At 41.1% G+C, this 19,553-nt stretch overlaps 1 protein-coding gene and 1 long non-coding RNA gene across 2 annotated transcripts in view; both read right to left on the bottom strand.

The window, feature by feature from the left end:
• LOC132854436 (uncharacterized) overlaps positions 1–3,605 on the bottom strand; it is a 3,702-nt gene extending 97 nt beyond the window's left edge. Inside the window, exons 1-3 of the long non-coding RNA XR_009649254.1 lie at positions 3,481–3,605; positions 3,192–3,347; positions 1–37 (exon numbers count right to left, since the gene is read on the bottom strand). The exon at positions 1–37 is cut by the window's left edge and continues 97 nt beyond it. This is a non-coding gene — a long non-coding RNA (uncharacterized LOC132854436). The remainder of the gene's footprint in view (positions 38–3,191; positions 3,348–3,480) is intronic.
• The window catches only part of LOC132854431 (exostosin-1), a 151,742-nt gene extending 132,401 nt beyond the window's left edge, over positions 1–19,341 (bottom strand). Inside the window, exons 1-2 of the mRNA XM_060882829.1 lie at positions 18,289–19,341; positions 16,946–17,970 (exon numbers count right to left, since the gene is read on the bottom strand). Of these exons, the coding sequence (XP_060738812.1) occupies positions 16,946–17,859 (914 nt within the window). The 5' untranslated portion in view covers positions 17,860–17,970; positions 18,289–19,341. The remainder of the gene's footprint in view (positions 1–16,945; positions 17,971–18,288) is intronic.
• Positions 19,342–19,553: the final 212 nt, after the last annotated feature.

The following is a 19,553-nucleotide window of genomic DNA, read 5'->3' as shown; positions in this document are numbered from 1 at the left end:
TGTTATTTGGAGCGCCTCTAAACACACTGCTCACCATCTGTTACGACACACACACACACACACACACACACACACACACACACACACACACACACCACAATTATCTAACAATCCACTGTGTCATCAGATTCTTTAAGGGCATAACGACCTAAAAATGCAGACAGGAATTTTTACTACAGTGTATTACGATCGAATGAAAAATAAGACCTGTGTGTGTGTGTGTGCGCGCGCGCGTGTGTGTGTGTAAGCATCTTTAATCTATATTTGTAATGTTTTTAATTTAGCTGCTAAACAATCCCTGCAACTGTATTAGGTGTATTTCTTAAAAAAATCTTGCAGCACAAAAAACCAAACCCTTTTTCTGTTCTAGCGTGTCTTTATTTAGCGCAGCCCACATTTCTGAACAACTTTAACTTTTCTTTCACTCCAGAAAGATAGAGAGAGAGACAGAGAGAGAGAGAGAGAGAGAGAGAGAGAGAGAGCAGGATTGATAGAAACGTGCTCTTGTGCCTGAAACTTCTTGAAGCGTCTTCAAATTACACGGCGAGAGAAAGGAGAGAAAGGAGAGAAAGCAGAGATCAGATGTGACTAGCTCTACTTCAAACTCCTTTGCTTGGTTGTTGTCACAGGAAGACAAAAAAAAACATTCCGGAAAAAGTCCATAGCAAGCCAGGATACATCGGATTAGCATCCTTTTAATGCCTGCATTTACAGTATATTTACATTTTGTGACAACCAGGATTGAAATTCTCGAATCTGATTGGTCAGAAGGTTGTTGATAACAATTTCAGTGATGCAAATGATTCAAATCTGTTGTATGATAGGTTTCTATGGCAACAATGTACACAGGGAATTGTCGACGAACTCCTTGATGAATTCGCTCATCAGTTTTGAGTAAAAACATAAAGGCATTAAAATATTTCAGTTTCATACGTGGTTAAAAAAACATCACATTAGATTAATCACACATGTCATGGTCTAAAGGGTTCGAGTCTTTTTGTCTTCAAATATTCAGCTGTCAGTAAAATCTCTTGACCTTTGTGCTGAGGTACGTTTGTGCGCTCCAGCATGCAGGAGTGTACAGCTCGCTCAATAAAAACAGACCATATCCAATGAGTACCTTCATCTATCCATCCATTCATCCATCCATCCATCCATCCATCCATCCATCCATCCATCCATCCATCCAGCTATCATTCAATTACTCCATTGCTCTCTCTCTCTCTCTTTCTCTCTCTCTCATTCCATCACTGTATGATTGAATCCATAGTCAGGCCCCGGAGAAGGTCGTGCTCTGTGGCATCACCGTCGGATAAATCAATCCCCTTTTTATCGCTCCTGCTCTTTCTTCTCTTTCTTTTCTCCCCGAACACACACATACACACACACGTATCATAAACCCGTGATCCAGACATACGGCGAACCTCAGGGTCGTATTCTAGGTTGTAGTTGTTCTTTTCCCTAATATGCTCATAAATAGATTTTAAAGCACGATCTGGGCAACTGCACAGCTTTACAGTGATTTGGTGCTAAGAGATTAAAGGCCAAAGCTTCCACTTCCCTCTTCCAATTCCCTTCAGCCCTTGTTTCACCTCGTATCTTTTCAGGCTAGCGAAGTGTCTAAAAATCCCACCGTAATTTTCACAAGCAAATATTTACGAGGAATCTGTATTCTTAAATAACACAACAACATTCCACAAACGGTGTATTTTCATGACCTCAATTTGGCATATTTAAATGACCTGCTGGAGGGGGCATGGCCACGCTTGATCACTCATATTCCACATGACCATAACACGTAGCTTTATTTGTGCAAGAAATACGCAAAACTCACTGACACGCTGCTTCTTTGGTTTCTCGTCAAAGTTCTCATTGTTCTGCATTTTAAACTTCATTATTGTTTCAAAGGTGGCTTAGTGGTTAGCACGTTTGCCTCACACCTCCAGGGTTGGGGGTTCGATTCCCGCCTCCGCCTTGTGTGTGTGGAGTTTGCATGTTCTCCCCGTGCCGGTTTCCTCCCCCGGTCCAAAGACATGCATGGTACTAGGTTGATTGCCATCTCTGGAAAATTGTCCGTAGTGTGTGATTATGAGAGTGTGTGTGTGTGTGCCCTGTGATGGGTTGGCACTCCGTCCAGGGTGTATCCTGCCTTGATGACCGATGACGCCTGAGATAGGCACAGGCTCCCTGTGACCCGAGGTAGTTCGGATAAGCGGTAGAAAATGAGTGAGAGTGAGAATTTGTTATTGTTTTCCTGAGTTATGAAATGAAAGCTTTTGATATAAACAGAGTTTCACATAAGTATTGACTTATACAAAAATATGGCACAATCAACTGGAGATGGGCATCCGGCGGTGAGCTGGTAAAGAGTGGATTACCCAGAGAAGCAAGCCAAGATGCCACAAGTTACTCTCGATGTGATGCTACCAACAACATGCTTCACTTTCTGTTCATGCCTTTTTTTTTTTTACATCCTTGCCAAATCTCTATCATGACCTTTGACAAACAAGATTTCATAAGTCTTAATACTCTCACTGTCCCGGGTCTGGAACAACTTCTCGCAATGGAGTTGTGGATCGTGACAGTTCCTTCTGAGTTGACTGGGGCCGAGTGGCTAAACCCTCTTTATCTACTCGCTGATTTTTATGGACAGTTTCATCTATTCATCCTCTAAAAAGCTTATCCTAATGGGTCACAGAGAACCTGGAGTACATCCCAGCACAGGCTCCCCGTGACCCGAGATAGTTCAGATAAGCGGTAGAAAATGAATGAATGAATGAATATTGTTTCAGAGGGAGATTAAAAAAAACAGCCCTGTGTATAGGAGTGTGTGAGGGGATGGGGGATGGGCGTGTTCAACATGTAGCTACTTTAGATAACGGACACAACAGTTCAACAGTTATAGAAATACAGTCGAGAAATCTGGTTTGTTGATCTGAAGAAAATTCCACTGTGGTTTTTAGTACTGTTCGAATTAACGTTGTCTGAGGCTCCGTAAATCGAGATCGCTTATGTAACAGCAGCTACAAACCGTCACAGTGTTTTATTTACCAGAAAAATTAAACAACCCAAAGTGACAATTTCACACAAAGAAAACGCAAAAACTCGAAGTAAACCGTTCTCAGGTTTTAGCAGATACGTGAGAATAAACACAGCAGTAAAAACGTGCATCTGTAAGAACATGAGCTTACCTGCTGTCAGGTCCTGTGAAGGTCAAATTAAATTAAAGCAAAGAAAAAAATGAAGTCTGACTCCGGCTGATCGATGGCGAGTCGTGGTAAATATCAACTGTGATGTAATGAATGCCGAGCTCACGCTGGTTGCTTCACGTTTTCAGCCAGAAAATTCTGGAAAAGTCGGTATTGATGTTGCAGTAAATCAAGTTTTTGTTAAAATGAATGCCCGGCTCCTGAAAGCAAGACAGCCTACGCAGCTGGAGATTTATCAAACTGAAAAGTGGCGACGGTTTCAAATGCTTACCCAGCTTCTTCTGGATGCTTTTTCATAATTAGGGTTAGTGGAAACAATTAATTTGGCCATGGTTATGGATCTGTATAATGTCTTGTGAGGTAACGAATGAAGAGCTCGTGGCTACGAAGTGCTTTTCTCTCACAGGGATTTTTTTTTCCTTTTTTTTTTAAACAGCACACACACACATACACACACACACACACACACACACACACACACACACACACACACATACACACACCTGATCTCCACTCCGACACTGATATCCTGAATTTAAAACAGACTCTAATTTGTCCGGTCACCGCTGCTACCTTGTGAATTTATTACGGTAAACAAGCATCCAATTAAACAGAGGTCTGCTGAAAATCTGGTGTCCCAGCACTCATAATGAACTTCCTTTTTTTTAATTTTTTTGCAAAACGGTCCTTTGATTATATCTTCATCATGTATCCCTAATACAAAAATTTATGCTTCAACCCCATAACTCCGCCCACTCTTTTCCTTACAGGTAGATCTGTGTGTATTGTGTGAACCCTGACACAGGACACTACTGGTTTTTAATTTGTTAAGTAACATTTAACATGTTGTTTTTTAATTAAGGCTTCAATGACATGGCACTTTGAGCTTTGATGAGCTGTTACGATAGAAACAGTGACGTATTAATAGAAACCTGTGATTTGGAGCCGCACTACTGTCTGAAAATGAGCCAATTGGGTTTGAGAGAGAGAGAGAGAGAGAGAGAGCAGTGTTGGACAGGTAGATGGATATTAAATGACAGTGTGAACAGAATGGAAGGGTTATTCCCAGTGATGTCACCTTTCATAAACACAGCCATAAAAATGACTGACCTGCCAGATGGAGTCACAAATCAGCTGTGACCTTGTTTGCTTAACGGCACAAACAAACTTAACACACACACACACACACACACACTCTTTACATCCGTTTCACACATAGACATGTCATCCAAACTCAAATCTAAGAAAAAGAAAGCATTAGAAGACTTGCCTCTACATACACAACTGCTTCGGTTTTGTTTGCAGTTCTCCTTCTTAACGGTCCTCGACACCACAAACACTTCTTTTCCTTCTCTGCATGTTTGCGCCAATTTGCAATGTTCTAGCGAGTTCGCTAATTTCCATAACCGCCGCTCTCCTCGGTTGCATGTCGCCTGCTGATTTGCAAAGATTTGTCCTAACGTAAGCCAGTCACGGATTCGCTTCAATCTACGAACAACAACTATCTGAAAATTAACCAGAACACATCTGTGTCCTTTAACTGGATACCACATGCTCTGGATCCATAATTGTTAAAGACCCAGACAGTTTAAAAGGGGCAGAAAGAAAAAGAGATGACGGTGGAACTCAGGGTCGTGTCATTACACCTAAAGATAGGCTATTTCTATTCTATTTGTTTGTTTATTGGGTTCAAAAACAGACCTGAAAAATGACTTATTATCCTAAAAAAAGTAATTAATCTTGAAAAACACTGGAAAAATGATAATATTTAGTACTTTTAAAGACTTTACTAAGCTAAAATAGGTCAATTCTAACTAAATTTATAGGAATGCCCGCCCACATTTAGTTAGCCCCACCCACTTTTAATAATAAAAACATAAACATTTATAGATAAGGCTGCCTACATTTACAGTTAAGAATAAGCACGTCTACATTTATAGATAAGCTTGATTCTACAGACCACAGATCTACAGACCACGCCCACATCTACAGACCCCACCCATAATTACAGGTAAGAATATGCCTGATGTTTATAGGTAAGCAAAAGCACATCTATATTTATGAGTAAGTCTTGTAACAAATATAAGAATTGGTCAAAATAACCGCCCATATTTGTAGATAACTCCACCCATGTTTACAGGTAAATTAGCATGACTACATTTAGATTAAGCCTGTCTTAAATAAGCTTAAAACCCAACATTTACAGATAAGTATAACCACATTCACAGGTAAGACTAAATTTGCCGACCTTTACTGAAAAGAACCACTCTACAAACATCTATAATTAACCCTGCCTCCATTTTACAAGTAAGAATAGCTCCACCCTCATTTACAGGTAAGAACGACCGCACCCACATTTATGGATAACCCTGCCTCCATTTAATGATATGAATAGCTCCACCCACATTTACAGGTGAGAAAAACCCATCATCATTTAGAAAATGTCTGGTTACAATTATAGGTTAGCATAACCCCGCCCACATTTTCAGGTAAGAATGAACCTGCCCATGTTTGTAGGTGAACAAAAGCCTGCTTTCATTTAAAGTTAAGTCCAAGTCCGCCCACATTTTCAGGTTAGACGTATCCCTACCCACATTTAAAGGCAAGACTCACCTGTATAGATAGATTCAATGCTTTATTAAGTAAAAACCTTTGCTGGAACGACACCAGAAATGGCCTGGGCGTGTCCCTTTTTTAATTCACATCATAATGGACTGCTGGAGTAATTAAATGAAACAGTTGGCATGAGCCAGGTGACTCACGGGAAGTTATCTGATAAAGTAATAACTCCGCTTCACTCATTTTCCCTTCTTGAACCCCTAATGGGTTCAATACCTCCAAATCCAGAAGAAAGGAACAAAGAATGAATTGAGTATTCTGTCCCACGCGTCCCTGTTATACCAAACAGCGCCTGGAACAAATGAAACGTGGCCTTTTACAGATGCTAACTCTGCAAGACTTGTTTCCTCAGAGCTGAGAGCGTAAATATGAAACCTGCTTATCTCCAGCTGAAAACGAACACATCCTGCATTCATCGCCAATGGCAACACAACTAAAGTACAAGGTGGAAATATCAGAGGCAACCACATGATTTATTCATATCGGAGATCAATAACGCCACAAGCAGATCTTTCCTGTGTTCCCCTCTCCTCCTCCTCCACCTCCTCCTCACCTCGGGATGTCATCAATCTTAGCTGACCAACAGTGTTACACCATGTATATTACATTTCCTGCTAAAGAAAGAAAGAAGGAAACAAGAAGGAACTCACGAATGACTCACCTTGAGTTATTACTTTTGGTGTGGCTCAGATCCTGAGAGGATTTAATATGACACCGAACTCCCAGCTCTTTTTTTTTTTTTTTCGTTTAGAGCCAAATGCCTAAAATGAAAAATGTGATTTTTCCAGCATGACACTAAATAAACCCATCACTCAAAGCTTCTATAACAAATAGAAAGTAAGAACAGGAATTAAAAGTGATGCAATAAACTGACATTGACTGTAAAATTCCTTCATTCATTTTCTTTCACTTATCCAAACTACCTCGGGTCACAGGGAGCCTGTGCCTATCTCAGGCGTCATCGGGCATCAAGGCAGGATACACCCTGGACGGAGTGCCAACCCATCACAGGACACACACACACTCATTCACTCCGGACAATTTTCCAGAGATGCCAATCAACCTACCATGCATGTCTTTGGACCGGGGGAGGAAACCGGAGTACCCGGAGGAAACCCCCGAGGCACGGGGAGAACATGCAAACTCCACACACACAAGGCGGAGGCGGGAATCGAACCCCCAACCCTGGAGGTGTGAGGCGAACGTGCTAACCGCTAAGCCACCGTGCCCCTGACTGTAACATTAATGTTATAATTGTATTGATAGAAAATGTGGGATAAGAAGCTAGCTTTAACTTTAAGTAAACTGACTAAAGGTTTTTATTCATTTGTTTATTTTATTTCACATAAATAAATGTCAATTCCAGTCAGAAATGTTATCAGTACTGCTCAGGAGCTTTCGAGTTTTCAGATTGCGGACATGTCGATAACAATACAGACAGTATATAAGCTCTATGGTTAAATGTAACCCGTAATTACACGTGATAACAGTTTGGTTCTCATGTCGTACGCGAAGACACACAGTGTCAAAATAAACATCTTCAAACTTCATGTGTACACACATTTTTTTTGTTGTTATTATGAGGACTTGGAGTCCTCATAAAGTATATTTTATGACATGCTCAAAGACTTGCGAGACGGTTCTATAATTTACAGCCAGTCCAAAATTCTAATCAGGAAACTGAAGAGCTGGATTCAGGATTTAGGCTCTGCTGTAAATAAAAAATGAAAAAGAAAAAAAAACAACAACAAAAATACAAGTCAAAAGCAGGTTTATTTACACACAACTGTCTCTTGTGAGTGTTTAAGTACTTCTACACTTCTATAATGTACATGGGAAATAAAAATACACTGAACAGAAGCAAGGAGGGTGTCACTGTGCTTACAAAAGCACTGCCAAATTCCACACACGCAAACACACACACACGTATACACACACACGTATACACACACACACACAAGGTCCCTCCTGTGGAGAAATGTGTTAGCTGAAATGTCAATCAAGCCCAGGAGGCCACCTGCTGCAGACTGTCTAATGTGTCATTCCAGACATTTACATAAAACAATAATAATATTCGCTCATTATACCGAGCCGTGTGTGTGTGTCAATGTGTGTGTCACTGTGTGTCAGTTTGACAGAGAGGAACGAAGAGGAAACAGACTGAGACGGAGACTGTGTGTGTGTGCGCGCGTGTGCGTGTGTGTGTGTGTGTTATGTGTGTTGTGTGTGTGTGTGGACTAAGGTCATACCAGAGCAGGTGAGTTATTAGTGCAGAACTTGGCTTCACACACACACACACACACACACACACACACACACATACACAGTGTGTTAAATTCCCACAAAAGTTTGGTGAAAATAAAAGTAACATTATGATGAACATTACTGGATTTAATAATCTAAAAAAAATCTGACTAAATGTAAAATAAAATAAAACATTGTATAAAGTCTGTTTTACATGCAGAGTAATCAGAAAGACTTGTGTGATGTTGAGCTTTCTCTGCTTGCGATGGAGATTTTCTCTGCTTGAAGAGTCGGGAGCTGCTTGCTGGCAGTGGCAGGGTGAGGAAGACAGGATGGAGGCATTTTGGTGATACTGTAGTACTGTCAGTTAATAATATAGTGCCATTATTTATCCCTGGCTTTAAAGAGCAGGGAGTAAAACCTTCAGGAACTGGCTGTAACACAGAATAAGCCAAGAGACAAAATGATAATAAAGTGTTTGATTTAAAAAGAGCTTTCACACAAATGAGGTCTAATCCAATCCAGGGTTCGACGTATGACCCGGAGGGTTAAGGGCAAGCTGGAGTAAGTACTGCTGCACTCAGTACAGTGAGGAGGCTGGCACTTATTTCCAGGGATTTCAGAACAGCGTAACAGATATTGCGTCATCGGGTAGGCGTGGCCTATTTGATAATCTAACCCTAACCCTAACCCTAACCATAGTTTTTGGTTGTTTATTTGTTTTCTAAAATAAATCTACCTGTATGCTGTTTTTTTTTTTTTTTTTTGAAAGAGGGCGTTTTTCCAAGACCTCCGGAAACACACCAACTTTACGTCGTGGTAACGAAACCCCTGGAATTTAGTGAATGCCACAGTGAGGAGGTGAGTTGAGCTGACCAGTCTTTATAGTATTATTGCAGAATGTCAGGAATAGGAAAATAATAAATAATGTGATGAGGCAGAGTTAACGTTACCACACTGAAGGTTTTATTATAACAATACAAATACCACAACAGTTTGCTCATAATTACAAGGGTTTGGTTTTGATGTATTTTTTTAATTAAAGTTTTACATGCTGTACTTTTTATCCATTTATTGTTACACTTAATATTGTGCAAGGTGCAAAAAAAACAGTTCCTTTTATCGCTTATTTTACGGCAGCTATTTTCTCTTTCTTATTAAGGATATTAAGAAAAAAAAAGTATAATCTGATACTAGAGACATCTTCGAAAGAATATTAGAAAAAAAATGACTATATCAATTATTATTGACTTAAATATTTAAATAAATTACGATATCTACTACTGTATATTTCTTTATTTGTGAAATATTTTTAAGAATTAATTTTATTAATCTTAGATTATGTGGAGTTCGTCAAAAAATTAAATCACCACCTTCTGACCAATTGTTATATAATATATTGTTTAGGATTGCATTAGAGAAAAAAAAAATCCAGTTCTGTTTACTGTTTTTTTTTTTTGTCTAGTGAACAGACATTTGTTATTGCTTTAGCCTAAAATGCTGCCTACAAATTCTTCCAAAATAAGGACTCTGTTTAGGTGACAGCTGTCTACTGATACCTTCCAAATGGGACAGGATTCATCTCAGGAAAAGAAATGGAAAAAAGGAAAAGAAAAAAAGACAAACAAACACCAGGCAGGATCTTCCTGTGGAGAATGCTGAATAACTATTTGACGTGTTGAAATGTATTGAAAACTTTGCTGTATCCCCGAACATACACTTAGTCCTTGTAAATATATTCCCGATTTGAAGCGAGAGCGATGGAAAATATTTTCTATGGCAGATACAAATTCAACTGAAGACCATTATTTCCAGGCCAGTAAGCACACTGTGGCAGAGTGAAGGTGGTGTTTCTCCTCATGGCTCCTCATTACATGGGTTTAAAGTGTGACTCCTACTGACACATTACACTGTTACTGAACACATCACAGCAGGTGGGCCTGCTGCAATCTTATACTGTCACTCTCTCTCTGTGTGTCTCTCTCTCTCTGTCTCTCTCACTCTCTCTCTCTGTGTGTCTCTCTCTCTCTCTCTCTCTCTCTGTGTCTTTCTCTCTCTCTCTCTGACTCTCTTTCTGTCTCTCTCTCTGTCTCTCTCTCTGTGTGTGTGTGTCTCTCACTCTCTGTCTCTCTCACTCTCTCTCTGTGTCTCCCTCTGTCTGTCTCTCTCTATGTGTGTCTCTCTCTCTCTCTCTCTCTCTCTCTCTCTCTGTGTCTCTCTCTCTGTCTCTCACTCTCTCTCTCTCTCTCTCTGTGTGTCTCTCTCTCTTTCTCTGTCTCTGCTTACCTGTTGCTCCATTTCCATCTGCTATTTATCTGCCATTTTCAGGAAGACAGGAAAGACAATTCAAACCGCACGCTTTATATCTGCTGTAATTATACTTACTGTACGATAAGACGAGTCACTGAGTGTTCACCTCCATGCTGGGATTCCAGTACACACTTCACTTACATGCCTGACATGATGAAGTGGAGATGGTCAAAAACGTCTGAGGTTATTATAAAACGTTAATAAATGCAATCATTTGTTTACAAATGAAATTGAATTAGAAAATTATAGGTTAAGGTATAAAGGTGAACTGACTGTATTGTGGTTGACTGAGGCTTCTATAACACTGTTAACTGCTGTATTCAGTGTTGTAGAGTGAGAATCAGTAACACTCCTGCAGATATTCAACACGTTCCCAATCATGGAATGAAAAATATATCGTCGCTGTCAGGCGGAATCCTCGTATCTCCAAAACCGTACTTTTCAGGAAATTAAAAAAACGCTGTACCTTATCTTCAATGCACAGGGTTGCGCTAAATTCCTGTCCTCAGACGAGCACCAGAACTAGAGGAGGTCAAGGTTTTTTTTTTCTTTGAGCCCAGTGTTTTGAAGACATTTACCTCAGAAGACGTGTTGATTCGTTGCGACTCTTCTTGAGGAGAAATATGCCGCGAAGCTCTCCCGCGGAGTGAGGAAGAGGTGGACAGTTGAAGTGTCCAATGGAGTTATGAGATTTGTGCTCAAGCTATTTTCAAGACTTTAGATTGGTTAATAACTTGTAAAAATAACAGACACACGTGGGGACTGACCAATAGCATCGATATGTGAAAAAATATAAAATTGACCAAATTTGGACATAAAAGGTTTCTGCCCGACAGCGACGATATGCTTCTTGTGTAATTTGTGATTGTTGTTTTGCTGTATTTTCAAATTTAACTTTGGTTCCCTCAATAATTGGGGGTTCACTCCAAACTGTATAACAATTGGGGTTCACTCCAAACTGTATAACAATTGGGGTTCACTCCTAACTGTACAACAATGGTGGTTCACGCCAAACTTTACAACAATTGGGGTTCACTCCTAACTGTACAATACTTAGGGTTCACACCAAACTGTACAACAATTAGGGTTCACACCAAACTGTACAACAATTAGGGTTCACACCAAACTGTAGTTGCAACTTTTCTCTACTGTAGAGCCTCTTTGGATACAGTGATGTGAATGATCATGACAGAAACATCCAAGTGTGTAGAAAACACAACCTGCTACTATCATCCTGTGATCATTTTATCGCTGTCCAGATGAGAATTTCATTATTGGGGAGGAACGTCCTACTATTTCCAACTTCCTGCTAATAAACTAATCCAATCCAACCAGGGCTTATGATGTAGTTTTGCAAAATATTTTTGCACCAATGTTTTAAAATGGTCTTGTATTACTAAAGCCCTAAAAACTAGCTTATTTACTACAAAGTGACTTCTTTTCTGGGGAGGCACGGTGGCTTAGTGGTTAGCAGGTTCGCCTCACACCTACAGGGTTGGGGTTCGATTCCCGCCTCCACCTTGTGTGTGTGGAGTTTGCATGTTCTCCCCGTGCCTCGGGGGTTTCCTCCGGGTACTCCGGTTTCCTCCCCCGGTCCAAAGACATGCATGGTAGGTTGATTGGCATCTCTGGAAAATTGTCCCTAGTGCGTGAGTGAATGAGTGTGTGTGCCCTGCGATGGGTTGGCACTCCGTCCAGGGTGTATCCTGCCTTGATGCCCGATGATGCCTGAGATAGGCACAGGCTCCCTGTGACCCGAGGTAGTTCGGATAAGCAGTAGAAGATGAATGACTTCTTTTCTGTACAGTTTATTTAGTTTTTTTAAGTACTCCCAGGTGTCAATTCTTTGTAACAGTCTGAAAAATTCAGGAAAGTCTTCAGGATAAACTCTAAACTGGTAAACCGCTGTGATGTAAATGGAATAAAACAGAGCCTTCCCCTTAAATACCTGGAAGCTTTAGTAGAACTTCTTATCAGTTCTTAAATAATTCCAGAAATTTAACTAGAAATGTTACCAAAAATGTCAGAATGTCAGTGTGAAACTTATTTTAAAATGTCAGTGAGAAACTCGTCTTTTTTATATGTTCCTCATGAATGCGGTAATATAAACAGATTTATAAGCATCTATATAAATGTTATATGTATAGATGAATTCATTCATTACTGAAGAAGCATACATTCCATTAATCACACACTAATTAAAGCACTTTCTCTCCGTCTTCTGCCTCTTGCATTTTGTCAGACCAGACCCCTATTACAACATCCCTCTCCATCACTCGATCTCTCTTTCTCTGCATCTCTCTCTCTCTTTTTGTGATGAATCTGCAGGTCGTGAACGTCTCTAATTTAGAGTCAGCCGATACATCTTATCAGCAGGGTTCCCTTTTCTGTCTCCTTCCTTCATCCCTCCATCCGTCTCTCCTTCCTTCTCCCGCAGGCGCAAATGAACAGGAAACTGACAAAGACATCTGACAGCATTCTGAATCGGGCCTCTCATTGACTCAGAGTCGCTCGATAATGAAATCAAGCATCGACTATGAGAAAGCGTGTGAGCTGTGCCCAGCCTGGTCTGTCGTAGCAGAATTATGCGAGGCTCATTTTTAATCCACCCTGGCACAGCAGGAAGTGTGTGTGTTAGTGTGTGTGTTTAAGGAATGCTCTCTTCCTCTGGCTCTGAGCTCCTACTTAATTTAACAGAGCGCCAATTATTGACCGCACCGCCACTTTGAAATCCTTTCCAATTTATTTAAACTGTAAGTGTGTGCTGGCCGAGACCTCAGGCTTTAATTTGCAGGCTAGTGGATCATATATTACTCCACTTAAACTACAGATGAGTGTTCCCCTATTAGAGCACTCTTATAGCCCTCTAATACAAAATGAGGGTTATTTATGTGCTTTATTGTCCAGGGCATAGAGTAAGAAAACTCTGTAATGGTCACCTGATGCTGACTCAATTAGCACTGTTGCCTGTGAGTTACGCACAATTGTGTCCACTGCTTTAGTCAATCGGTACAACCCTTTTTCATAATGTAATTTGTTAAGAGGGGCACGGTGGCTTAGTGGTTAGCACGTTCGCCTCACACCTCCAGGGTCGGGGGTTCGATTCCCGCCTCCGCCTTGTGTGTGTGGAGTTTGCATGTTCTCCCTGTGCCTCGGGTCTTTCCTCCGGGTACTCCGGTTTCCTCCCCCGGTCCAAAGACATGCATGGTAGGTTGATTGACATCTATGGAAAACTGTCCGTAGTGTGTGAGTGAATGAGAGTGTGTGTGCCCTGCGATGGGTTGGCACTCCGTCCAGGGTGTATCCTGCCTTGATGCCCAATGACGCCTGAGATAGGCACAGGCTCCCTGTCACCCGAGGTAGTCGGATAAGCGGTAGAAAATGAGTGAGAGTGAGAATTTGTTATTGTTTTCCTGTGTTATGAAATGAAAGCTTTTGATATAAACAGAGTTTCACATAAGTATTGACTTATACAAAAATATGGCACAATCAACTGGAGATGGGCATCCGGCGGTGAGCTGGTAAAGAGTGGATTACCCAGAGAAGCAGGCCAAGATGCCACAAGTTACTCTCGATGTGATGCTACCAACACTTTCTTCACTTTCTGTTCATGCCTTTTTTTTTTTTTTTTTACATCCTTGCCAAATCTCTATCATGACCTTTGACAAACAAGATTTCATATGTCTTAATACTCTCACTGTCCCGGGTCTGGAACAACTTCTCGCAATGGAGCTGTGGATCGTGACAGTTCCTTCTGAGTTGACTGGGGCCGAGTGGCTAAACCCTCTTTATCTACTCGCTGATTTTTATGGACAGTTTCATCTATTCATCCTCTAAAAAGCTTATCCTAATGGGTCACAGAGAACCTGGAGTACATCCCAGGAGATTGAGTGCACAAGGTAGCGTACTTCATAGACAGGATGTCAGTCTATACCGATTTAAGTTATTTTTAAATAATGGACTTACTGTCATTAGTATTTTATATCATAAATTCTTGATAGATACTTTTCCAAAACTCTGTCCTGAACTTGCATATTTTTACCTTTTAACTGCACACTGATAAACTCCACTCCAACACTCTCACTCTCACTCACTCATTTTCTACTGCTTATCCGAACTAACTCGGGTCACGGGGAGCCTGTGCCTCTCAGGCGTCATTGGGCATCAAGGCAGGATACACCCTGGACGGAGTGCCAACCCATCTCAGGGCACACACACATTCTCATTCACTCACACAATCACACACTACGGACAATTTTTCCAGAGATGCCAATCAACCTACCATGCATGTCTTTGGACCGGGGGAGGAAACCGGAGTACCCGGAGGAAACCCCCTGAGGCACGGGGAGAACATGCAAACTCCACACACACAAGGCGGAGGCGGGAATCGAACCCCCAACCCTGAAGGTGTGAGGCAAACGTGCTAACCACTAAGCCACTGTGCCCCCCCCCCCCCCACTCCAACACCTAATGGCGATTGGTTGCAATTTCAAAGTATAGGTGTAAATACTTTTTTTTCATTATTAGTTTTTGTTTTTTTATATGTGTTATACTGTATTAGAATTTTTTAAAACTATAAACATTACATCAATTTCAGTTCTATGCTGAAAATGTGCAAAAATATTTGAACACACTGTATTAACATTCTTGGTTCAGGTTAAACACTTAATAAAAAATATAGCTACGAAATATGTAGTGTATGTAGGGAGCTGAGACATTTTAAAACTTTTTATTTCATGGAAAATACATTCTAAGACGAATCATTCTGTGACTGAAAACCACTCTTTTAGACTCACTTATTTAACTACAAACGTTTAGGGATTTGATAAAACAGTGTCTTTTTCCTTGTTTAATTGCTATTAGTAGGTCAACTGAATTAATAATTTGTAAATGCACATCACCACACTACGAACATAGCAATCAAGTGTCTTTGGGTTATTTTGACTTTGAAGCAGGTATTTTCATGCCACAAAAGAGTGACGCACTCATAACATGATCACTCTATGTGCACTAAACTGAAAGTATTCAAACTCTATTTGGAACACATCACATGGTTAAAGAGCATTTATTACAATCCAACTGTTCCTACAGCAGGGTCTAAAACTACAGCAGGGTCTAAAAGTCTTTATAATTTCCCTAGATGACATTTTACCTAACCTCGCCTAACCCTAACCTGCAATCTGTCAGTTACTTCAGAAGCTTCTGTCAAATTTAGCCCACACTGAGTGAATTAATTTGATTGTAAATTTGGTGTATAATCCCAGTTTTAAACAGGATTGAGGTCAGATGTTTTTATAGGTTAGTATCCCAGTTCTCCACTACTCCATCAGGCATCATGTTAAAAAAAAAAACCTGAAGAATAGGTGTGCATCAAGTGTGTCGCGTAGTAACATTTGTGTGTGTCTATAAAATGGTGAAGCATGAGAGCTCCTAAAAAACAACACGTTTCTTTATTACCGATCAATAAAATTTAACTCTGAAAGGTTCCTGAACTAGCGCCAACTATTATCTTCACACTAACGCTCCTCCGGGAATTGATCGAGATCGTTGATCTCTCCTAATGGAAACAGAATATGTTTCAACTGTTTTTCCTCTGAGGGATTTCAATTTTTTGCTGGTCACAGAAGTTTTAGTTAGAAGTCCTTTGGGTAGATTGACCACCTAAAAAACTGCTGAAAAAAAAAGCTGGAAGATTGTAAGCGTAGTGTAAAAATAGCATGAATTGTTTGTTGAAAGTGTTGCTCGCTGGCTAGCACCTCGTTCATTTCTAAAGGAATCTGATTATCAACAAAACCCTTCACAGAAACAGAAGGACTGAGAAATGCAAGCCTCAGTCTTGATAATTAGTCTGTGGTGCACTCTCGCCGGGTGGGAAAGGGCTTTTCTAACGATGTGACAGAAGTCCCTGTGCAGAAATACAGACTCTCTAACAAAGCATGAGTGAGAAATGCCTGTGACACACATGTAATGTGAAGTGCCAAAGACAATGAAGGCCAAGTCTTCCCATGGGGCACTAAAGCAAACACACAATTCCACTCATCCGCAATGGATTACTGAGATTATGGTACTCGTCGTTTAGACTGTGTATGTGTGAGAGAATGTGTTTTGTAAGGCTCAACAAAAGCAATGCGTCTCAATTCAGCTTTGATGCTGTCACACAATGTTCAGTTAACAGCTGAAGCTTTCTCAGAGTTATGAAAAGGACAGAAAACCCAGAGCTTTGGAGCCACAAAATGGCTCAGTTGTGTGTACAAATGGAACATATGTTGCCTAAATTGAGGCATCCATTGTTACCACCACATATTATAAATCACATAATTCATTTCCACTGAGAGCATTTTCCATCTTAAAATAATATTATAGCTTTTTAATGGGGTTCAATGTCCCTTGCCTTTTTAGCTAACTCTGTGGCACAGTGCTCATTACCATGCAAGGTCTTTTCCCATGGCAGCAAACTGTCACTCTGACAGGTATATTAGATTTTTTATGAAAATTGCAGCACAATGCTTGGCAACCTTGGCTTGGACGTTGAAGTAGCAACGTGATAAAAGTTGTGGACTTACTTTGAGTATTCTTCATTGTCCTGGTCACACCTGGCATCTTTGTGCTTCTCCCAGTCTTTCCCGTGCTTGCAGGTGGTTAACAAAATCATATCTTCCCCATTATGTATGTGATACAAAGCGTTCCTGGTTTCTGAACCAATTCCTGTGAGGTACCTCTTTCCCTTGAACACAAGAAGGTATTTCCGAGCAAGTGGGACATTGTTGGATGTCAAGTAACCTTTCTCCCCACCTTTCTGGGGGTGCTCTTTGGAAAATAGTGGTATGGACACATCAAAATGGGGCCTGAAGTTCTGAACATCGACGCTGGCCTTGGCCAACATGGCCTGGCCTACATCAAAGCCCAAATCCTCAGCATAGTCAGGCCACGTCCCAGAATACAGGTTAAAGATCAGGTGGTTCCTGCCATCATTCCACAGTGGAAGGTTCTGGATCTGAGTTCTAACATCTTGTACATATTGTGGTGAGAGCCTGTCCCTGTCCAGCGTGTCCACACTGAGCACAAAAAGGCACGCTTCACTTGGATCACTTGTATAGAACCGAGAGTCCTCAATGGCCGCCAGAATTTTTCTGTAATTTTCAGAAATTCCTGTGACCGTGCTTGTGCCTGGCGGGTACACATAGACACGGAAGGCACCCTGACACCGACCGAAGTCAAAACATGTGTCCATGCGACAGCGGCGGCTCTTGTACATGTTGTTTTGTATCTCGCGCCGTAGCAGCACCAGCGGTCCGTACTCTTCCGGTTCCCCATCCTCCAGATACAGGTAGGGTTGCTCGGCATGCGGAAGAAGGGCGTAAAAATGTGACTCCTCGCTGTGTGTCTGGAGCTCTGTGGTATGTAGGGTGCAGATGTAGGCGAGCAGCATGGCGCAGACTGCCGCCAACGCTAGCACGTATCGCTTCTTGGCCTGCATGTGGACTGGCACGGAGAAGCTCAACGCGCCACAAAGACTCTCATATTGGCGCTAGAGCATAGCACCAGGGTATGGGCCACTGTGAGCAGACGCATACAAACAAAGATTAACCTAAAATTAAAAAAAGGCTCATTTTACTTGCAAAATTTAAATCAGTTGCTTTGGAAAGTTGATCTGCATGCACTGTTCTGAGTCCATTCTGTGTATAACATTTACAAGCATAGAAGCACTTGAAAAACAGACAGCAATAATCCCTGTGCTGAATTATTATAATGAATTTTTGTACTGAAATAAATTTTGCTGCACAGACTTAAGCTCTACGGTCATTATTTGTGTACAGATTTAAATAAAAATTCAGTATAGGTGCTAATTCAACACCGTGGTGCTGATCTAATTTTCTACTGATAAGAAACATCAAGAGTGATTTACCTTCCTTTTAAATAGCATTAGATGAACTGTGTTTTTATGGAAATTTTGAAGAAAATTTCAGCTCATGCGTGAAATAAACCTGCAAGGCGCCATATCCTGTTTGCAGCTTGTAGCTGAGAAGTGGCACAGTAACAAAGGTGATGGAAATTGCATGAAACAGTGTGTGAAATTCTTTGCAGACAAAGTTGGGCGACGGCAGCGCACCTGTTCGAGCGCATGTGACGTTAACCAACCTTCAGCTTCGGTCGAGAAGATCCATGCATCATTTAGAGCAAGATAGAGCATTTTCTTAATAGAGTCAGTCTGACTGAAATTTAAGATATAAAATATTATTCCCTGAAGGAAAAACTAGTAACAGCGCTATAATCCAGATGGAACTCCATTCACGATCCCAAGACATCTGGGTCACTATTGTCGAAACAGATTCATCAAAGGTTAGATAGCTTCGGTTGCTTCAGGGTTTTCAAGTGAAGAGCATCATCATGATATCAATCCGGAAAGCTGGACATTTTTCAAATGCTCGACGAACGAGCACCTCTAATCCTGTACTCTCATCTAACACGTTCTCTGAAATAAATAGTCAAATGTAATCCTCATTCTTACCAGGATGTTACCATGTTATCATACCTACATCTACACGTCATCTGTTCATCCTCTTCACTGATATCTGAGCAGACTTGGACTTCTTTGCAGTTCTGTAACAGCATAAAATTATGAATTCACTACAAATCCAGTACAAATTAGAACTTTAAAAGGATCTAGAACACTTTAAGGCTTTAAGGGTTTTCTTTTAGCAGATTCAGTGAAACCAGACAATCCTGACAGGATGATAAAACTTCATTGAACTGAGAGAAACTTCGCGCCTTTTTTTTTCCCGCCAAGAATCCTGTCAGGTATGAGTCCAGTGCCTCCACGCGCTCTTTCGCCGTCTCGCGCGTGTTTAGAAACTTTGTTTAACGGCGCCGACACCTGAACATCTCGCTTCCCTCAGAGTCACAGCGCGGTCCGTTTGGCGGGGATAAAAACAAAATTAAAAAAGATGACGTTAAAACTCCAGTATCCTTGGCGACAAGGCGTGTTTTTATTGACACGCGACAGCCGATGCTTTCGATGTTGTCCTCAGTGACATGAGCGCGCGCGGATGAAACGGAGTATGACTCTGTGCGCGAGTGAAACTGCCTCAGCATCATCCGAGCAGAAGTGTTATGGTTCGCCAATCGGGCCAAAAACGTATCCACATGTCATTATGGTAGGAAAGTGGTTCA

Source organism: Tachysurus vachellii, chromosome 12, assembly GCF_030014155.1.
Source record: "Tachysurus vachellii isolate PV-2020 chromosome 12, HZAU_Pvac_v1, whole genome shotgun sequence".
Classification (NCBI taxonomy): domain Eukaryota; kingdom Metazoa; phylum Chordata; class Actinopteri; order Siluriformes; family Bagridae; genus Tachysurus; species Tachysurus vachellii.
Note: the sequence above shows the minus strand (reverse complement) of the source record. Positions and strands in the feature narration are given on the sequence as shown.